The 19,537-nt window shown below is 45.8% G+C and overlaps 1 protein-coding gene across 2 annotated transcripts in view; it reads left to right on the top strand.

Annotated features, from left to right (window-relative positions):
• Positions 1–19,537, top strand: part of DYRK1A (dual specificity tyrosine phosphorylation regulated kinase 1A) — a 70,550-nt gene that overhangs the window by 29,454 nt on the left and 21,559 nt on the right. Inside the window, exon 1 of one of the 2 annotated variants that reach the window (XM_069944656.1) lies at positions 19,160–19,365. The exons of the other annotated variant lie outside the window; for it this stretch is intronic. Within the exon in view, the coding sequence (XP_069800757.1) occupies positions 19,305–19,365 (61 nt within the window). The 5' untranslated portion in view covers positions 19,160–19,304. Of the gene's footprint in view, positions 1–19,159; positions 19,366–19,537 lie in introns of those variants that run through there. 2 annotated transcript variants of the gene reach the window in all.

Raw genomic sequence — 19,537 nt, 5'->3', positions numbered from 1 at the left:
GTCCTGTTCACCTCTGCTGTGGTTATCGGAGCATGACTCTTCATTGCTGGCTCATACTGTACATTTTTGGGCTGCACGTTATGCATTAAGAAAAATTATCTCTATGTTCTTTATTACTTGTGTGCTTGGTGCTTGCTAAAAATCCTTTTCACAGTACCAATTGTGAAGGGCCGGGGCCTGTAGATTGTGTATAGAGTTATGCTGGGCATACACATTAGGTAAGATATAATGTTCATGGTGTCCTCCCAACTGAGCAGTGTTTGGTGGGCTGCCCCACCCCCACCATCTTCATTCAAAACACTTGATTGAGTTTGTATGGGGGGCATAGAGAGAGAGATTTGACAATGGCTATCTACTTTGTATGGACGGCATTGGTTCTTCTTTCTGATAGTTTCCTTTCACAGTTCTAGGTATGAGCAGCTTAGTCGGTGTCCATTCCATTTATTGGTGTTAAAGGGGTTATCCAGTGCTACAAAAACATGGCCACTTTCCCCCTACTGTTGTCTCCAGTTTGGGTAAAGTTTTGAAACTCCATTGAAGAAAATGGAGCTTAATTGCAAACCACACCTGAACTGGAGACAACAGTAGGGGGAAAAGTGGTCATGTTTTTGTAGCGCTTGATAACCCCTTTAATGGGGTTATCCAGTGCTACAAAAACATGGCTACTTTCTTTCAGAGACAACACGACTCTTGTCTCCAGTTCAGGTGCAATTTGCAATTAAGCTCCATTCACTTCAATGGAACCAAGCAGCAAAACTCTGCCCAAGCTGGAGACAAGAGTGGTGCTGTCCCTGGAAGAAAGTTGCCATGTTTTTGTAACACTGGATAACCCCTTTAAGTGTACTTGTTCCCGGAGTTGGACATTTGTCCTCCCATTCTTAAAGTGACTGTACCACCAGGCCCAGGCTGAAGCACTGGAGGCGGGCCGACCCACCCTTAGTGGGAGGAAACCCCAGCCCCTCTATTATAGGGTTCCATTGATTCTAATGGAGTCACATCATGGAGGGGCTGGGGTTTCTTCCCACTAAGGGTGAGTCGGCCCGCCTCCAGTGCTTCAGCCAGGGCCTGGTGGTACAGTCACTTTTAAGCTTCTATTGAAAAGCAGGAACTGTACAAGTTCGAAGGGTGTCAGACGCATCTAAGAATCTAACCGAAGGTTAAAATGAAGTTTTATCCAGAGTGATTCCTTGACTTTGATACCTGTACGTGATTAGATACGTCAGTGTTTTTTTCGCTGATACTTCCCTGCATAGACAGGAGGAAGGTTACTGCATGCTGTGCTTGTATGGTGATCAGCGTTTAGTATGCAGTAAGCTCCCCCTAGTGGTGGCTACTGGTGTCTAGAATGTTTTACATATCTTAACTCTGTAACAGTAAATGGTATAAGAAATCTGGAAGAAATTTCTTGAAAGGTGGAGATTTAATGTATTAATAGTTGTTGGTCTAGTTTGTGGATAGTAATAGTTTGTGGGTCCTTCTGAAAGTGGTTCGCAGACCTGAAATGTCTTCTGGGTTAGTATCATGGATCTCTGCATTGTGTAGCCCATGGCTCGGTAGTGTTGGCCATGTAAAGTGAAAATCCATGCTGCAGTGAGTGTTGCCTTGTGTCTGAGCTCCTGCAGTGAAATACATAACAGGTTAATGTTTCTTGGCTGCGTTCATGTTCTTAATCTGTTGGTTTTTACACCAATGTGAATGTGTGTCTGTGGCGAGCTCCCTCCCACCCGCTACATCTGTCACGCATGGAACTTCATCTTCAATTTTGACTGGCAAATTTGGAAATGTGAGCAGTGAAATCTGTTTCTCCTGTATGTCATGTAGCTGCGAACAATTTCAGTTTCACAAATGTCATACTTCTACCACTTTGTTATTTATGTTGTATGAGAATGATGATGGTAGTAGGACAACCTATAAAGGGTGTCCTACAATGTCTCAAGGACTGACCAACTGGAGTCATATTTATGGGGCCTAGTGGTGCAACTCTTTTATTGTCGCCTTGTCAAAGGTAATCTGAGGCCATAGATGTGGTCTTCCTATAAGTAACAAGAGGGGCAGTAATAAAATGAGGCCATTGTCTGGGATGCTAACAATATTTAGGTTGGCCAAGTAGATGGCACATGTCTGTAGCCGGTGTGATTCGGATGAGTAGAAACATGCTTATTCAGCTACCAGATCAGGTTGTGACAGCATGCTGTGTATCGCTTTTATGTTGTTGTTTGGTTATTGCTGTGTCAATATTAGCTCTGCAAAGCTTTGGAGGAACTACCATGAAGTAAACCTACTTGGCGGGAGTATAAACGTTCCACAAAACTCAGCGTCAGCTTGGTTAACAATAACGCCAAGATCAGAGGGAGACTGTCAGGTAATGCACATCTAGTGCAACATCGTTACATCTTGAAAGTCACCAATGCGAACTTGCCATAGGGTACAACAGAACAAAATTGTAGGTACATTCTACTAAAGTAGCTCCTTTAGTGGAACGCACCTGCAATGTTCTGTTGTACCCTAATAAAGCATCCGTGGTCGAGAACCTAAATGCTTGAAACTAATATATAATATATATATATACATACACACAGTGGTACCTGGGTTTAAGAGCTCACAGTTTTTCAAAATTGTGACTTGGTGGTTTAAGAGCTCCCTGTACTGGGTGGGAGGGTGAGTGGGGGAGGGGCATGGCCTGCATAGTGGGGTCTACAGCACTGTACTCTGACCCAAGAAGTCTCCCTCACCTTCCAAATCAAGGCAGAACCCCCTCAGGCTGGGGCTTACATCAGGGGACAGGACTGTGGAGGTAATCTCTCCATAGCTTTAACCCCTCTCTCCCCGGACAGAGAGCACTGCATGTATGTGCCCACATCTGCCCTGCTCATTCCTTCATGCTCCCTACAGTCTGTCAGCCCTTGTGTTTCCCATCCTCTCCATTACTGTACAGTAACCTATAATATCACAGATTCAGCTGTTTCTGAATGTTTGTTTCATCTGTTTTACATGTTGTTCAGAATAATCATTATTTTTGGGCATGACTGTGGAGTCTGAGTCGGAGCTAGTTTTGGCTGGAGTCTGAGTTGGAGTCGGAATTTTACAAGTTTTACTCATGAATATATAATATGAGCAACATTCTAATAGGACACTGGCCCTATTAGATAAGGGTGGTCGGGGTAAAGTTGACGGTCACTATTTGGCAGTTTGTTTCTGAGCTGGAAGAATCCATTGTGTGGGGGGAGAGCTGTGCTGGTCTCTTCCTGGATGCTGGATAACTATATAAGTATCAGTGTAATATGAAGATATCCTGTGTAATATAGAGGTGGAGGAGGAGCACTAGACATAAGTAGTGTAGCAGTAACCTCTGCCCTCAGTGTGGTGTTTTCTCTCTGGGAGAAGATTGTGTGTTTTTCTTTAGTGTTCCATGGCTGCAGCTGTGTGTGTATATGTGTGTGCTATAACTGCAGCAGGCTGTGTGTGTGTGTGTGTGTGTGTATGTATGTGTGCTATGGCTGCAGCAGGCTGTGTGTATGTGTCCCATAGCGGCAGCAAGGTGTGTGTGTGTGTGGTGTGCGCTATGGCTGCAGCAAGCTGTGTGTGTGCGCTATGGCTGCAGCAGGCTATATGGGTGTCTGTATGCAATGGCTGCAGTAGGCTGTGTGTGTATGTGCTATTGCGTGCCCCCACAGTGACCTTCTATATCACTGTGTGACTTCTCTCTATATCACTGTGTGACTTCTCTCTATATCACTGTGTGACTTCTCTCTATATCACTATGTGTGACCCCTCTCTATATCACTATGTGTGACCCCTCTCTATATCACTATGTGTGACCCCTCTCTATATCACTATGTGTGACCCCTCTCTATATCACTGTGTGACCCCTCTCTATATCACTATGTGTGACCCCTCTCTATATCACTGTGTGACCCCTCTCTATATCACTGTGTGACCCCTCTCTATATCACTGTGTGACCCCTCTCTATATCACTGTGTGACCCCTCTCTATATCACTGTGTGACCCCTCTCTATATCACTGTGTGACCCCTCTCTATATCACTGTGTGACCCCTCTCTATATCACTGTGTGACCCCTCTCTATATCACTGTGTGACCCCTCTCTATATCACTGTGTGACCCCTCTCTATATCACTGTGTGACCCCTCTCTATATCACTGTGTGACCCCTCTCTATATCACTGTGTGACCCCTCTCTATATCACTATGTGTGACCCCTCTCTATATCACTATGGCAGACCTCTATATTACAGATATCTGGCATTGTTGGCAGTGTTTCTTTGTGTATGGTGAATGTTAGTTAGAAACATAGAAGACTGTCAGCAGGAAAAGATCACCTGCTCCATCTAGTCTAGTTGTGAGTTGTTCAGGACATGGAGGCTGGAGACTGGCTGCATCCACTGCACACACAGAGCAGAATCTGCTTTATATACAGTATTCCTTTATTCCCTCAGAAGTCGCCCCAGGATCATGTAGAACATTGGGGAGAAGCTGCTGAGCCAGTGTGATAGATAAATCCCCTGGTATATGACTGGCCATTTATGAAGGAGCAGGAGTCTGAGTCGGTCCTGATAAAATTCAGGAGTCTGAGTTGGAGTCGGAGCTGCGACTTACCGACTCCACAGCCCTGTTTTTGGGGTGTGGAACCAATTGTCTGCATATCACTGATTTTTTATGGGAAAACTTGCTTTGGTTATTAATCTCACACACACACACACACACAGTGGTGACTTGGATTACAAGCATAATTCATTCCATGACCGTGCTTGTAGTCTAAATCCACTCATGAACCAAAGCAAAACTTCCCATAAGAAATCACTGATATGTAGACAATTGGTTCTACACCCCAAAAATAAGGTATTACTCTGAATAACATGTAAAAGAAATGAAACACAGATTTAGAAACAGCTGGATATGTCACATTATAAATTACTTTACAGTATACTATCAGCATGTGGAGTATAATGTATAGTAAGAACATAAACCTAAAAAAACATCAGCTGTTTGTAGATACAGGATGGAACTGCAGATCTCTATAATAGCGAGGATGGGAAACACAAGGGCTGACAGAGACTGCAGGGAGCATGAAGGAATGAGCAGGGCAGATGTGGGCACATACATGCAGCGCTCTCTGTCCGGGGAGAGAGGGGTTACAGCTATGGAGAGATTACCTCCACAGTCCTGTCCCCTGATGTAAGCCCCAGCCTGAAGTGGATCTGCTATGATTTGGAAAGTGAGGGAGACTTATTGGGTCAGAGTACAGGGCTGTAGACACCGCTATGCAGACCACGCCCCTCCCCCGCTCCCACTTCCACCCCATACAGTGAGCTCTTAAACCAAGTTACAATTTTGAAAAACTGTGAGCTCTTAAACCAAAACGCTCTTAATCCAAGTTACTCTTAAACCAAGGTACCGCTGTGTGCGTATAGATATAGATAAAATATAATATATAATATATATTAGTATCCCACTCAAACATAACTTTTAATATGTTGTTTCCCATGGTGAAACTAACAATTCCTCCCATACTTGTTATGTATTCTGTCTCCTTCCCCCAGTCCTCAGCTGCTTCTTTCTGCTGAAGACACACACATCTGTGCAATCTTTTCTCAATTATGGCTCCTATCTGCAACCTATCAGTAGCAACTTTGTAATGTGGGGAGGAATAATCACAGTGAGTTAATCAGCAACTTGACTTCAGATTATTCCTCAGGGCATTGCAAAGAAGCTACAAAGAAGTTGCCGATAAAGCCTGCCAGGGAGGGGGGGGGGGAGATGGACAGAAAAGCTCACACACAGTTTTTTGTGTCTTCAGCAGAAAGCAGCAGCTCAGAACTGGGGGAAAGAGACTGCATAGATAACTATGGAAGAATTGTTAGTCTCACATTGGGCAGTAACATATGCAAAGTTATGTTTCACTGGAATACTTCTTTAATGAATGTATGTGTGTGTGTGTGTGTTATATATAAACTAAAAAATACTTTGTAGAATAATTTTTTTGCCCGTGTTAGTCGTACTGTAAGTACTGCAAGTCTTTTGCTAAATCAACTGCTTGCTCCATTGAGGTCCAATATTAAAATAGCCGTGCAAAGAAGCTTTGGCTGTGTTGTCACCACATTGCTTTACTTTTGGTCCATGCATTCCAAACTAGAATGGATCCCAAAGAGAATATACCCCCTCACCCTTTTTTTCCCCCATCCATAACTGATATTCAGTCCTAACATGACCCGAGATACAGCTGCGTGGATGCCCCTGAACTGAATGTTGTCATTCACGCCCCTAGGCTTGGTGACAGGAGGCAAGGCCATCTTCACTGTCCTGAATTCCCTTCTGCACCCGTCACCTTCTGGCATTACATACAGCATCCCACAAAGGACATTTAGAGAATGATAGAAACAATGACAATCATCTGTTTGGGGGTGGTGGGTCAATGGATCACTCTAAATGTGGTAACAGGGGTTTCTGCTCCTGCTGCATATACATCTTACACACTGCTTAAAGTCACAGGTTGGGGGGACAATGACCGCTTTCCGTATTAGGGTACATTCGAGTAAAATCTGCGGACTTCCGCCTGCCAGTGTCCCACAGCATCTCTATAGGGGGTTTTGCGCACCTCCTTGTGCGTTGCTCTTGAGTCAAAGAATTTACATGTCAATTCTTTAGGTGGAGAGTGGCGTGATCGAAGGCACCAAAGCCCTCCCATAGAGATACTGTGGGATACTGACGCAGGCGTAATTCCGCCGATTTTACTCAGTGTGTACACACCCTAATAGGCCACCATAACACTTCTTGCCCATCTTTTCTGATAGCTCTGTGTTATATACCTGGTGTGTTAGTATAAATGCTGGGTGTTACCAGATGGGAGTGTGTTTCTACATTGACAGAATTAGAGCAGACAGTATAGGGACACGCGGCAGGGCAGCGCACTGATTGACCGGGCGGGACGGACCGGGAACCGCCGAAGCAAGCATGAGCAGGGACCCGGTAATGTATAGTGTCCAGCCGGCATGGGGTTAATGGGGTGGGCTGCGGACAAACTTGCAGAAGGGATGTACATCCCTGCTGCGAGTTTGTCTGGCATTGAAGGTATAGGGCCGGGATCCGCAGCGAGTCTCGCTGCAAATACGCAGTGAGGGGAGTCGCTGCGGATCCGGCAAGTGTATTTGTACCCTTAGGGTAACTTAAATTAAGAGCATTTTGCAGGAAGAATTGTAAATTTGTATCTTAGTTTAAGAGCTCCCTGTACTGTGTGCAAGGGGGAGTGGGGGAAGGGCATGGTCTACAGCACTGTAGTCTGACCCAGGAAGTCTCCCTCACCTTCCAAATCATAGCAGGTCCACTTCAGGCTGGAGCTTACATCAGGAGACAGGACTGTGTAGGTAATCTTGACATAGCTGTAACCCCTCTCTCCCTGGACAGAGTGTGCTGCTGTACTGTGCTCACCCTATACCCTGCTCATTCCTTCCTGCAGTCTCTGTCATCTGTGTTTCCCATCCCCTCTCTTCCTGCTATGAAGTGCCTGCACTTACACTCAGCTATAGGCACTGCTGCTATAATGTGCCCACACTTACACTCAGATATACACACTGTTGCTATAATCTGCCTGCACTCACACTCAGCCATACACACTGCTGTATAGAAAAGTTTCTGTCACTGTCCTCCTGCACAGCTCTGTGATTCTCACTTCCTGATTGGTCCATGCGGAACACACACCCCTCCCCTTGCTGTCATTTGACTACACAGACCTCTGACAGCAGCCCTGCTTCTCTATTCTAGCCTGTTGTACTACACTACTGCACTATGGGGAACTACAGCACCTTCTTGTATCTACAAACTGCTGCTGTTTTTCATTCTCATGCTGGTTGCTATACTGTACAGTAACTTTTAATATGACATATCCAGCTTTCTAAATGTTTGTTTCATTTCTAAATGTTTGTTTCATTTGTTTTTTTACCTGTTCGGAATGTTAAACATTATTTTTGGGGTGTGTAACAATTTACCTGCATTTCAATGATTTTTTACTAGCATGGTCCCGAAACAAATTATGTTTGTAATCCAAGGTACCACTCTGTGTGCGTGTGTGTATTTATTTATTTATTTTTATTAATCATAGCAAGAGCTGCTGCTATACATGAGCCCATAACTGCATTTCTAGAGAACTCCAATACCTGTTTTCCTTCTAGATAACTGGTTGCTATAGATAGAAACTGACTTTGTATATGAGCCTCATTTATATTACTTCCCTTAAGTGCACATCAGGGTTGCATGTGTCCCATATGATCTGTTCTGTTTTTTTCTGCCCTTTACCTGTAAATCTGTTGTTACTAGTGATGCACCAAAATATCGATACTACTATCGATATTAAAAGCAGAAAAACTGTTCGGTACCAATACTTTATGTTAAGCTGCATAATAGTGCAGCTTAACATAAAGTATAGTGCAGAGAACATGGCCGGCAGCTAGTTGAGCGCCAGCCATGTTCTTTGTCTGCCGCCCCCTAGTCTCAGCTCTGCTGCCCGTGCACTGTCCACTCCCGCGGCGCCAAATTCAAAGTGATCGCTTGTGCCGGCTATTTACAGTGTAGATGCCGCTGTCCCAACTGACAGCGGCGTTACCCCCTCCTGACAGCAGCATTACCCCCTCCAGAGGCGCTCCATATACAGCAGGGATCTGCTGCATATGGAGCGCCCCCCACTGCTAATGACTGCTGCCCGGGCAGCAGTCATTTAACCATCCCCCCCCACCAAGACCCGCTGACAAGACAAGATAAGAGTCCATCAGGTTCAACCTAGGGAAAACCTACTGTGTAGATCCAGGGAAAGGCGAAAACCCCTATGAGGCAGATGACAATTTTAAAAAAATCTGAATAAAAGTTCTAATAATCTCCGCTTTTCCCTTTTGTTAAAAAAAAAAAAAAAAAAAAAAAAAGTAATAGGTAATTGTCCAAACTATAAAATGTAGCAAAAAAAGTGATTAGAAAGTCACATAACTAAAAATGTGGTACATGGGGTCATCATACCCACAGTCGTTATAATTGTATTTTAAGCGCTTTTTTCAAACTTTATTAAGTATTGAAATGGAATTGAGTATCAGAATAAAAAAGATTGTATCGGTATTTATCTCAAAATGATGGTATCGTGACATCACTAGTTGTTTCGTCATTGTATATAAGGATTCCCACAGTGGTTTTCCACCGTTGTTAATACAACCTAAGGAGTCTGTCTGGTTTCAGTGGGTCATGTGAAGCGTTTACGTTGTGTTCCCTAAAAAGTCACAGGTAGATGAATTCTACATAAGCGTGCGCTGGAAGCTGTGGAGCCTTTTCATTGTATTCCCTTATAGGCCGCAGGTAGATGGATGCTATATAGACATGCACTGAAAGCTGTGGAGCCTTTTCATTGTGTTCCCTTATAGGCCGCAGGTAGATGGATGCTATATAGGCATGCACTGGAAGCTTTGGAGCCTTTTCATTGTGTTCCGTTATAGGCCGCAGGTAGATGGATGCTATATAGGCATGCACTGGAAGCTGTGGAGCCTTTTCATTGTGTTCCCTTTTAGACCGCAGGTAGATAAATGCTATATAGACATGCACTGAAAGCTGTGGAGCCTTTTCATTGTGTTCCCTTATAGGCCGCAGGTAGATGGATGCTATATAAGCATGTGCTGGAAGCTGTGGAGCCTTTTCATTGTGTTCCGTTATAGGCCGCAGGTAGATGGATGCTATATAGACATGCGCTGGAAGCTGTGGAGCCTTTTCATTGTATTCCCTTATAGGCCGCAGGTAGATGGATGCTATATAGACATGCACTGGAAGCTTTGGAGCCTTTTCATTGTGTTCCCTTATAGGCCGCAGGTAGATGGATGCTATATAGGCATGCACTGGAAGCTTTGGAGCCTTTTCATTGTGTTCCGTTATAGGCCGCAGGTAGATGGATGCTATATAGGCATGCACTGGAAGCTGTGGAGCCTTTTCATTGTGTTCCCTTTGAGGGTATAAACCCACACACCATATACGCAGCTTATTTACTGCTGCGATACGCAGCAAATACGCAACAAACGCGCAACAAACACGCAACAAATACGCAGCAGATTAGATCTAAATAACTGGACACAGCATCAAATCTGCACCACCAAATCTGCTTCAAATCTGCTGCGTTTTTGCTGCGTTTTTGCTGCGTATCTGCTGTGAATACGGTGTGTGGGTTTGTACCCTTAGACCGCAGGTAGATGAATGCTATATAGGCATGCACTGAAAGCTGTGGAGCCTTTTCATTGTGTTCCCTTATAGGCCGCAGGTAGATGGATGCTATATAGGCATGCACTGGAAGCTGTGGAGCCTTTTCATTGTGTTCCCTTATAGGCCGCAGGTAGATGGATGCTATATAAGCATGTGCTGGAAGCTGTGGAGCCTTTTCATTGTGTTCCGTTATAGGCCGCAGGTAGATGGATGCTATATAGACATGCACTGGAAGCTGTGGAGCCTTTTCATTGTGTTCCCTTATAGGCCGCAGGTAGATGGATGCTATATAGACATGCACTGGAAGCTGTGGAGCCTTTTCATTGTGTTCCCTTATAGGCCGCAGGTAGATGGATGCTATATAAGCATGTGCTGGAAGCTGTGGAGCCTTTACATTGTGTTCCCTTATAGGCCGCAGGTAGATGGATGCTATATAAGCATGTGCTGGAAGCTGTGGAGCCTTTACATTGTGTTCCCTTATAGGCCGCAGGTAGATGGACGCTATATAACAGTGCTTCTCAAACTGTGAGGCGGCCCCTAGTTGTTGGTGAGGCCCAGCTGGGGAGCCAGTTTTTTCAAAGTAACTATGATCTGCACAGTCCTTTTGCTGTTGGCAAAAATCTCCATTTTAGCAACATTATTAACTTACTTTGTACTTGATTTATTAGTGTATAGAGCTTGGGAAACGGGTGAAAGGCAGCCCTAGCAATATTTTCAGCTTTTGGACTTTCATCACAGATGGTGCGGCCCAGGCATCCTCTTGCTCATTCTGGTGAGGCCCAGGCATTGCCTTGGTCTGTTGGGTGAGGCTCCAGTAGAAAAAGTTTGAGAAGCGCTGCTATATAAGCATGTGCTGGAAGCTGTGGAGCCTTCACATTGTATTTCCTTATAGGCCGCAGGTAGATGGATGCTATATAGACATGCACTGAAAGCTGTGGAGCCTTCACATTGTGTTTCCTCATAGGCCGCAGGTAGATGGATGCTATATAGACATGTACTGGAAGCTGTGGAGCCTTTTCATTGTGTTCCCTTATAGGCCGCAGGTAGATGGACGCTATATTGACATGCACTGGAAGCTGTGGAGCCTTTACATTGTGTTCCCTTATAGGCCGCAGGTAGATGGATGCTTTCTAGACATGCGCTGGAAGCTGTGGAGCCTTTACATTGTGTTCCCTTATAGGCCGCAGGTAGATGGGTGGTGGAAGCTGTGAAACTTTTGCAGCGTCTGTTTATGTATGTGAACCTGGAGTTAGTAAAAATAAGTGAGTGTTCACGCTTCTGTGTCTTCACGCTGTTGTGAGTCGCACAGAAATAGCTAAAACGGGAATAGCACTGCTATATATAGCCCAATTGTTGGGCAGAGCGCGCTGTCTCACATGTGACTGCAAATATCATGTGTCTGGTAAGTGATGTGAGTGCAGTGTGTCGGTGTGAGTGTGAGGGCCGTGCGCCTGCTGCTCACTCTCTGCGTCTATTGGTGTATTAGGGCATTGTCACTGCATCTACCTTTTAGACCATAACACTATGGGTCACATTAGAGATGACTGGCAGGATTACCTATCAATGGCTGTCTGTCTTTGAATGAGAATATTATCATTAACTTATGTTGATTAGAAATTTGGATTTTATAACTCTGGAAGCTATATGATCAGTGTTCCTTTATATAATTGGTATCGGATACTTATAGAGAGTTTGTGGAGGCACAGAGTAGAGTTTGGATGCTGTGTATCGCAGCAGTGGATGGGACCACTGATCAGAGCATGGGACTGGCAGATCTCTCATTGATCCTTTTTAAAAAGACTTCAATTGATTATTCCAGGATTGTATCATCTAGCTGATTAAGAGAACAGCGCAAACTTTTAAACTGCTTAGGAGCTCCTGCCATAATTAATCATGATACTGGGAGCTTCTGGGTCCAGTCTGCAGAATACAGTCTGTGTACGGACGTGTATATGACCCCCTAATGCTCCTCTACCTCACTTCTCTTCCCCTCACCTTTGTCAGTGTTAAAAGGATTATCCACCTAGAGTGAAATAATTCACCAAGCCCCTGAGTATTTTGCGCCGTCTCCTGTCTTTCTAGCTGCTGCCGTTCTTGACTTACAAGTTTTTTCCAAAAGCCGATCTATAAGCAAGTTAGGAAACTACATTTCCCATCATGCATTTCTGTAATTGGTCCGTTTGGGTACACGCCCCCTTAGCTTTCTTTTCTGCCCACTGCTGTCATTACTTATGTGCAGTAAACACAGGACTGTTTTTTTTAATACAAATTTTACATTACATCACCCCAGTATGTATTCCATACTAGCTCATGTAGCAGAGCTGACCATGCAAGGTGTAGCTATGTGCTGTATAACGGGCATCTGTTTACTGGGGGTGGGGGGGTAGTGTAGGTTTAGATCTCTGCTTGCTGATTGTGAATGAAAACATTCTAGTTCCATCCAGACTCTAAGAACATCTATAACACTTACAATATATATATACACAAAAATGCTCACAGTAGTGGGAATTAGTAACCTAAAAATAGTGTTTGTGGCACAATATAATTCTGCACCCCTAGGTGTCACTCTACCAAAATACCAGAACAACCAACAAAAACTTTATGGCCATATTTTTGTTACGTATCTAACACTTACAATATGCAGAGCTGTGACACAGACAGGTACGCATGCCTGCATTCACTGACCGCAAGCAGAGATAGAACTATACCTTTTCATATTACAGAAACTAATGCTACGTTTACACATAGCGATAATTCACCCAATCGATTGTTTAACTATTTTTGAAGCAACAATTTGGCTTTTAAAATCAGCGTTTAGACGAAGTGAAAAATCATTTAAAAATTTGTTATTGCAATCGTTTTAAGATCGCTTAAGCCCATCTCGCACACAGGGTGAATCTGTGAAAGACCGTTTACACAAAGCGATCTGCTAATTTTTAGCAAACGACCAATGATTTGAGAACATGTTGAAAGATCACAATAAGCAATTTCTCGCTCGTCGCCGATTATCACTCAAATGTGATCATTATTGCGAAAATTCGAACAATAATCGTTTAGTGTAAACACACCATTAGGCTCAGGGACACATTTAATTCAATGGAAGCAGCACAGGTGCATGGAAATGATGATGCAGATTGTCTTTTGGGGTCGAGTTACCAAGTCAATAGACAGCTAACCCGGCCTTCAGAGCAGAGATCACATGTCCTGTGATTACAAAGAGTGGGGGAAGAGGGAGCTGAGTGTGGTCAGAGTGGACATAGAGTAGAGGGTTTTAGACATCCAGAGTGCATAAGAATGAGAAACACAGGGAAAGGGTGCAAGATAGGTTATACATGTATATTAGACATAGGGTGGTATTGGGAAGGTATTGGGGATCGTTTAGAATATGGTTTTGTTACCCGGATAACCACTTTAACTATCATGTGCTATGCTGCCTTCCACCACTTTCAGTTTCCATGCCGCTTGATGTTTAGGTATCCGTTTTATTACTTGGCTGAGGAACTCAGAGAGAACATTAGGAAGTGTATCTTTTGATGCACTCTGCGTTCTAGTCTCTGTATGCTACTAATATATTAATGGTGACACTTTCAGAGAAACAGAAGATTTGACCGAAAAACAAACCAAAAAGTCCACTCTAGATTAGAGGAGTGGTCCTGGATATGAAGAAACCAGAGACCGGTCATAGTTTGGTCATTTGCAGGGATCAATTAGTAGTTATTGGTGAAATGGTTCTATAAGAACCTACATTATTTACTTTTACTGGAAATCTGTCCTGGTCATGTGATGGACACACAGGTGCAGGGCTCTGATGGATGCACTGTAACTGTAAGGGTACTATTCCACAAAGCAGTTTTTTAACAATAAACTATCTCAAATGACCGCTATAGCGAACGACCTGAAATTGTTCACCCAATTACAGGGAACGATGACTGTTACTTATGATCGTTCTTGCGGTCGTCCTGCTGCGCTACTGTGTTCCTCGCTATGGCGAACGACTGAACGTCTTTTTACATGCGAACAATTTGCAAACAATAAAAATAGGTCAAAATTCTATCAAACAACCAACTATTTCTCGTTGATTGTTAAATCATTGTCTATTACACTAACGATTTTTCGAATGATAATTGTAATTATGTAATGCCACCCTAACTAGCATTGCACCTGTGTGTCCATCACATAACCAGGACACAGCTCTGATAGCTGCACTGTAACTGTAAGGAGCCCCGCCCCTGTGTGTCCATCACATCACCAGGACACAGGTACATCCAGTAAAAAAAAAAAAAAAAAAAAAAAAAAAAAAATTTTTTTCTCTTGAATGATGAGATCTTGAATTCTGTGTGAAATAGATATGAAAATTGAGATGGAAAGCTAAACTTTAAGTGACTGTACCACCAGGCCCAGGCAGAAGCACTGGAGGCAGGCCAACCCACCCTTAGTGGGAAGAAATCCCAGCCCCTCCTCGACGTGACTCCATTAGTATCAATGGAACCCTATGATAGAGGGTCTAGGGTTTCCTCCCACTAAGGGTTTGTCGGCCCGCCTCCAGTGCTTCAGCCTGGGCCTGGTGGTACAGTCACTTTACGGTTTTGTTTTTTCTTTAACTGGACATTCTCTTTAAACTTTTGTTTGGAATTTGGTTTGCATAACAAAGACCACCCATATTTCGTGTGATTTTGTTGCCATGGCATGAAATAGTCACATCTTACCTTTTTAACTAATGAATACTTAAAGGGGTTGTCCACTTTATAGTAAAATAGTTCAGTGTACAGTATTAGTAAATGTACTCGCTGTACATACTGACAGCAGCTCCCTGTGTATCTCATAGATCTTAAATCAGACCCCCCCCCCCCCCCCTTCTCCAGGCTGTGCTTTCCTACTGTTTTGTTTCTGTCCATAAAATGGCTGACATGGAGGAGCATGTGACTGGGGGTCTGATTTAAGCTCTATGAGGTACACAGGGAGCTGCTGTCAGTATGTACCGTGAGTACATTTACTAATACTGTACACAGAACTATTTTACTATAAAGTGGACAACTACTTTAAGTTCTTACAAATGCCATTGCTTTGGCTAAACGTGTAATTTCTTACTTAGAGTGACTTAAAGGGTCTGTCTAGCATTAGGAAAACTTGTCTGCTTTCTTAAGATAACCACACCTGTCTGGGTGTATACTAGGTTGTAGGTGATATTGCAACTTCGCCCCCTTGGTGCAGAGCTAAACATAGCTTGTCTGAGAGAGAGGTCCTCTTTCTCCAATCCTGGACTCATGCCGTTTCAGCTTATTATTTCTGGCCATTATACAACCTGTATATTTACCTCCTGTTTCTCTCCCCGTACCTTATAGATTGTAAGCCCTCGTGGGCAGGGTCCTCTTCCCCCATGTGCCTTAATGTAATGTGTCCTGATCTTGTACTGTTCCTTCTTGTTACCCCTATCTATTGTATAGCTTTCTGGAATTAAGGGCACTTTATAAATAAATAATAAAAATATTTGTCACCAGATTTCCACTCTGAAGGCCCCATCTGTACACTTTAGTTTCCCATGAGCCATTGGGATAGAAGGGATCTTGCTTCCCTTTATCTCTGTGGCACACCCTCAGAAGAGACTGTAGCATGAAGGACATTATACAGCCATACTGAGCAGTCTGAGCTGTCAGTCAAGCACCCAGGTGAGATCCAATATTCTTACAGTAAGCTGTTGTGCAGGCCCCAATTACTCTCTACCATCTCCATGAACCTATATTGGCAGCATGTAAATTGATCTCAGTACATTTTATTGGGATGTAGGATTAGGAATATTTTAAGGCACAGCTGTCAAACCTACGGTCCTCCAGCTGTTACAAAACTACAATTCCCATTATGCCTGGAGAGCTAAAGCAGGAACAGGAATTTATAGGAATTGTAGTTTTGAAACAGCTGGAGGGCTGCAAGTTAGACCCCCCTCCCCCATCTTGGAGTAGATGCTTTGGCTGCTTAGGAGGGTCTGGACTCTCTACTGTCCTGCATGGAGGACAGATGGAGACCTCCTCATAGTCTGCTGTCATGTTGGCTTCACCATAGCTCTGGTCCCCTCGGATGCGTGACCCCCCCCTCCCCCCCTCCAAAGTGTAAATTAGGACAAAGGTGCATTTCAGATTTAGCAAGTGACTGCATAGAGGCGGCTGGCGGCCCCCATCCCCACCCTGGCACTTTGATGGGTCAGATCTGAGCCGGGGCATTCCTCATTCCTCACCAGCTGTTGGGTTTCCTCTCCTGCAAGCAGCAGGGAATCTGTGGCTGTCAGCTGTTTGAGGAAAACAGCGCTCCAAAGCATTTCCACAGCCACCGCACAATCTCACATCTCTCTCTAAACCGTCTGATTGATGACAGGGATGAAAGCGGCCTCTTATTTTGCATCGTGCTGCTGTGGCCGCATGCTTAACCCTTCGCCCGCCGACGGCTGGGTGACCTTGGCGAGGAAGCGAAGGCTTGCTAGCCCCTCGCCATGCTCTCCGTGGCTTCTGGCTGACACGTGGATGATCCCTGACTGCTGTCTCAGTCAGGTAGAAGCCAGTGTCTCTGGGGGGGGGGGGGGGGGGGGGGGGGGGGGCTGCTATCTATCTGTTGTATGTGTTGGTATCTGGGCCGAAGTTTGGCCTGTCTGCAGTATCCATTGCTGGCAACATCTTATGGGGCCCCTGTATTTCTATAACCAGGTACCTACTGTAGCTGCCCATAGCCTGTGCTGCAGCATTCTGGCTTAGGATCAGTATGGTCAGGCAGAATGCTTTTTGGTCTCTCACCCCCCCCCCCCCCCTCTCTTTTTTATTTTATTTTATTTTATTTATTTATTTATTTTTAAAGGAGACCTGTCTGTCTTAAAGTGGTTGCCCCCATGGCTAGTGTTGCCCATTCAGTTAGTGAGGATGGAGCTCCCACCATAGAGCAGTTGGCCTATTAAGTATATAACACAGGTAGGAGTCATAGTACCTAGCCCTTAACCTGCTCTGCCATGGGATCAAAAAGAGAATTGTCTAGTGCACTTGGTGGTGCTCTCTAATGCCCTTTATTCCTATCAGTGGAGAGTGTCGTGTCTGCACTTTGTGGGGGTCTTAAAGCGCTGATGCCCCTCAGTAAGCATGGCGAGTGTGCCATCTGCACATGGTGCACCCCCAATCACTAGGATTAGAGAGGGTGATGTTTGCATTTAGTGGCTTTCCAAGCACTCAGTTGGTCAAGGGGATTGCTGTGAGAAAGAGGGTGATGCTATAAGTGTGGAGTCTGATCCCCCATCACTGTAACTGGAAATTGTGGCACCTGCCCCTAGTGCTGGGGGCATCAGGCCTCCCCCCTTACTATAACTGGATTGTGTAACCTGCCCCTAGTGCTGGGGGCATCAGGCCTCCCCCCCTTACTATAACTGGAGTGTGTAACCTGCCCCTAGTGCTGGGGGCATCAGGCCTCCCCCCTTACTATAACTGGATTGTGTAACCTGCCCCTAGTGCTGGGGGCATCAGGCCTCCCCCCTTACTATGACTGGAGTGTGTAACCTGCCCCTAGTGCTGGGGGCATCAGGCCTCCCCCCTTACTATAACTGGATTGTGTAACCTGCCCCTAGTGCTGGGGGCATCAGGCCTCCCCCCTTACTATGACTGGAGTGTGTAACCTGCCCCTAGTGCTGGGGGCATCAGGCCTCCCCCCTTACTATGACTGGAGTGTGTAACCTGCCCCTAGTGCTGGGGGCATCAGGCCTCCCCCCTTACTATGACTGGAGTGTGTAACCTGCCCCTAGTGCTGGGGGCATCAGGCCTCCCCCCTTACTATGTCTGGAGTGTGTAACCTGCCCCTAGTGCTGGGGGCATCAGGCCTCCCCCCTTACTATGACTGGAGTGTGTAACCTGCCCCTAGTGCTGGGGGCATCAGGCCTCCCCCCTTACTATGACTGTAGTGTGTAACCTGCCCCTAGTGCTGGGGGCATCAGGCCTCCCCCCTTACTATGACTGGAGTGTGTAACCTGCCCCTAGTGCTGGGGGCATCAGGCCTCCCCCCTTACTATGACTGGAGTGTGTAACCTGCCCCTAGTGCTGGGGGCATCAGGCCTCCCCCCCCCCCCCCCCCCTTACTATGACTGGAGTGTGTAACCTGCCCCTAGTGCTGGGGGCATCAGGCCTCCCCCCTTACTATGACTGTAGTGTGTAACCTGCCCCTAGTGCTGGGGGCATCAGGCCTCCCCCCTTACTATGACTGGAGTGTGTTGGTAGTTGCAGCATTGTCTTCCCTATATCATAGGATGGCTGGTGTGCTGACTGTAGGGGGCAGCAGTGCATGCTTCCAGCTTGGCTCCCTGGCACTGGGCAGGGATGGCACCCAGCCCCTTACACACTACAAGTGACTTGGCAGTGCCCCCAGCCACCGTACAGCAGCGTTGTGATCGGTTGCTAAGGGCAACAGTGACCGTTTTCTCTCACAATTTGTCCAGGTGCAGATCATGTCGCCGGTGTCCGTGTTCCGGAGGAGGGGGCCTGCATGTGCCGGGTGGCATCTCATTGCAGCAGTGTAAATCCCCCCCTATGATCGCACTGCATTGCCCTGCCCTGCTGTATAAGGTGGCGTCCCCCTCCTCCCCTGTATACATATATATACCGACGTGCCCCCCTTCCCTGATCAATCTTGAAAGTGTTAACGACAAACTTGGAGGAAGCGGTGACAACAATGCTCGGTTTTTCCATTTCTTGTTTATTGTTTGTTTTCCTATTGGGCAGCCGGCAAGCGGCTCTGCCCTGGCAACTGGAGCAAAGTCGATTTGCATAGGGCCCTCCGGATTGGCTGGCCCGTGCCGGAGCGGCGTCCAATCACGGCGCGCGGTGAGAGTGGCAGGCTATGCTAATTAGCCGCTGTTGCTGGGGCGCCCGGCGCGCGTGCTGCTCCTCCTGCATTGTGTGTTGCCTGGCGAGAGACGTTGATAAACGAGGATTTAATGATCTGCAGCAGTTTCCTGCTCACTGCAGCGCGCGGCCCCGCTCCTCTCCGGGCAGCCAGGGGTTAACGCTGTGTGCCAGCAGCACCCGTGCAGCACCAGCCTCCCAGTGCCATGCATGCTAAAAATACCCAGCCCAGGCAGTGTGAGGGTGTGTGTGTCGGTGTCGCAACAGGTGGGCACTGGGGTTGACTCCAGCAGATAATTTTAGTTCTGCAGTCACATGCTGCTATTCACCCAATCAACGCCATTTTTTTTTTTTTTTTTTTAATGTTCTTTGCAGTTAACCCGATCAGGGAAAAGGTGTTGGGGTGTTTGGGGGCAGTGTGGCGGGAGACTCGGCAAGG

This window comes from Dendropsophus ebraccatus, chromosome 11, assembly GCF_027789765.1.
Source record: "Dendropsophus ebraccatus isolate aDenEbr1 chromosome 11, aDenEbr1.pat, whole genome shotgun sequence".
Taxonomy (NCBI): Eukaryota; Metazoa; Chordata; class Amphibia; order Anura; family Hylidae; genus Dendropsophus; species Dendropsophus ebraccatus.
The sequence above is the reverse complement of the archived record's forward strand: the minus strand, read 5'-3'. Positions and strand labels throughout refer to the sequence as shown.